Below are 2,486 nucleotides of genomic sequence, written 5' to 3'. Positions count from 1 at the left end.
CGACACACAGCGGGCAACGGCAAGCGGCGTCGGGCAGCACTGGGTGGCGGGGCGCGGCCTTCGGGGCGGTGCCAGGGGCAGCGGTCTCGGGCGCAGGGGGTTCGATCCTCATCCAAATGGGATCGGGAGAGGGGGGAGGAGCGACCGAGAAAGAGGGGATCGTGGGAGAGTGCGGGGTGTGGTGGTGGATCGGGTTCGGGGGAGTGGGGGAGAGGATAAGGGAGTGGGGTGGGGCGCTGCCTATTGGGCCAGGGAGGGAGCTGGGCCGGTTCGGTGGGCCGTGGCCCAGGAGCGGCAGGGGGCCTCTCTCACTTTTCTGTTTTTTTATTTGATCTTTTTATTTATTTTCATTAGATTAGGGCATTAACCAATTTGCCAAAATTTTGGTTCACTGCCAAAATTAACAAATGAGAATTTGCCACGTGACGAACATTTTATTTTAGGTATTTGGAAACTTCTCAGTTTGACTTGACTTTGAATTTGGACCGGAACCGAACCAACTCGAGTCAGTAATCATGACGACATGACATCATTAGCAGGAAATTACTGTAGCTTAATTACCCGGGCGTCACAACATGGACAGCCTCGGCAACATGGCCGTCGAGGTCTCCCTGAAACTACATTTGCTTCAACATTACTGTAGCTTAATTACTATGCCATGAGGCTCGAGCTACTAGCTCATGGGCCATGGTTGCCAAACTAAAAACAAAGGACAAATTTTATATCTGTTCATATTTTGCAATGAGTCACAAGAAACACACAAGTGTTTGAGTTCTTGCACAATTTCAATTTGACAAAACCAACCAACTAGACAACTCTTAAACAAACTATATTTTCTCACACATACAAAAAGATACAGACTACATTATTCAGAGATTCAGATAAAAGCAGCTCAACTCTAATATTCATCTTAGAAATCATGCAACGCATGAACTTCATGCACTGCACCAAAATATGCATCGAAGCGTCAACAATTGTAGGATTCCTGAAAGGAGAGGTATTTTGGAGCTTCAACAATCATACAGTTCTTGGAGAGAGAGGTACTTTGGAGCTTCAACGGTCATGCACATGAGCTAAACACAACAATTGTAAGATTGTACGAGAATGTCTTGAACGCATCAAGTAGACCATTTTTCTACTCAACTCACATTCCAAGCAAGGTGGATTTCTTTTATTTTTTGCTTTGTAGTGAATATCTTTTATACACATAAGATCAGAAAAAGATTTCAAATGGCATTCTACTATTCATGTGAAAAGAAAAGTGATCGCAGAAGCTGTTGACCTTGAAGAAGCCAACCGACTGGCGGCGATTCGAAAACGGCCGTCGGCAGTTCCAAAAAAGAAAGAAAAGAAAACGGCCGTCGGCTCGCATAGCAGCCCACGACGGACAGGACAGGCACGAGACGGCCACGTCACCGATCCGCGCCCCCTCGCTCCGCAGCCAGCCAGCGCCGAGCACGCGGATCGCGTGCTTCCTGCACGCAACCCCCAGCCGTCAGATCAGGACGCAATCGGAGACCCTTTTCCAAACGGTAACAAGAAACCGAATCGGTCCACGCTTCCGCCGCGCGCCCACCCCCACCTATAAATTCCCAACCCACCTCCCTCCCCTCTTCCCACTACCCAATTCGACTTCCGCCGCCCGCAGCAACCGAAGCCAAGTTTCGAAGTCGCCGCCGAGGAGGAGCAGTCGACCAGACGCCATGGCCCGTACCAAGCAGACCGCCCGCAAGTCCACCGGCGGCAAGGCGCCCCGCAAGCAGCTCGCCACCAAGGTCCGTCCCCTCCCGTCTTCTGAATTCGATCTGTTCATCCTTGTGGTTTCGAGATTTGTTGGCTGACGTTTTGGATTTGAATCGTTGTGTGTTTTCAGGCGGCGAGGAAGTCGGCGCCGACCACCGGCGGAGTGAAGAAGCCCCACCGCTACAGGCCCGGGACCGTCGCCCTCCGGGAGATCCGCAAGTACCAGAAGAGCACGGAGCTGCTGATCCGCAAGCTGCCCTTCCAGCGCCTGGTGAGGGAGATCGCCCAGGACTTCAAGACCGACCTCCGCTTCCAGAGCCACGCAGTGCTGGCCCTCCAGGAGGCGGCCGAGGCGTACCTGGTGGGACTCTTCGAGGACACCAACCTGTGCGCCATCCACGCCAAGCGCGTCACCATCATGCCCAAGGACATCCAGCTCGCCCGCCGCATCCGCGGGGAGAGGGCCTAGGCCAGGGAGGCCAATCCAGCCCCTGCCGCCGTCGTCGCTGCATTCGGCATTCTGGGGCGCATGCCAACGTGCGCCAGCATTTGTACTAGTAGTTGATTAGCCTCCCTTGTCGAGATATGCATCTTGTGGATCGTTGTAGAAAACCATGTTGGTTGGTTACCGTAGTTACAAAGGCTCTTGTCTGCTTAATTGGTTTTGGTTTTGGTTTGCGGTGATGCAAACCGATGCTTACTGTAATGAAATTGTTGGTTAATACAGCGTTGATTGACAATTA

At 52.3% G+C, this 2,486-nt stretch overlaps 1 protein-coding gene across 1 annotated transcript; it reads left to right on the top strand.

The window, feature by feature from the left end:
- Nucleotides 1-1,614: 1,614 nt before the first annotated feature.
- On the top strand, nucleotides 1,615-2,486 carry LOC119330252 (histone H3.3). The gene is made up of 2 exons (XM_037603364.1): nucleotides 1,615-1,775; nucleotides 1,874-2,486. The coding sequence occupies exons 1-2, from the start codon at nucleotides 1,704-1,706 to the stop codon at nucleotides 2,210-2,212; spliced, it is 411 nt and encodes a 136-aa protein (XP_037459261.1). The 5' UTR covers nucleotides 1,615-1,703; the 3' UTR covers nucleotides 2,213-2,486.

Source organism: Triticum dicoccoides, chromosome 7A (assembly GCF_002162155.2).
Source record: "Triticum dicoccoides isolate Atlit2015 ecotype Zavitan chromosome 7A, WEW_v2.0, whole genome shotgun sequence".
NCBI classification, from domain to species: domain Eukaryota; kingdom Viridiplantae; phylum Streptophyta; class Magnoliopsida; order Poales; family Poaceae; genus Triticum; species Triticum dicoccoides.
This window is presented reverse-complemented; position numbering and strand designations above follow the sequence as displayed.

What these genes read in the sequence shown, in the direction of transcription:
- LOC119330252 (XM_037603364.1), top strand. Translation starts at nt 1,704, where the DNA reads ATGGCCCGTACCAAGCAGACCGCCCGCAAGTCCACCGGCGGCAAGGCG. An exon ending in GCAAGCAGCTCGCCACCAAG is followed by an intron (nt 1,776 to 1,873) that starts GTCCGTCCCCTC and finishes GTGTGTTTTCAG; the next exon opens with GCGGCGAGGAAGTCGGCGCC.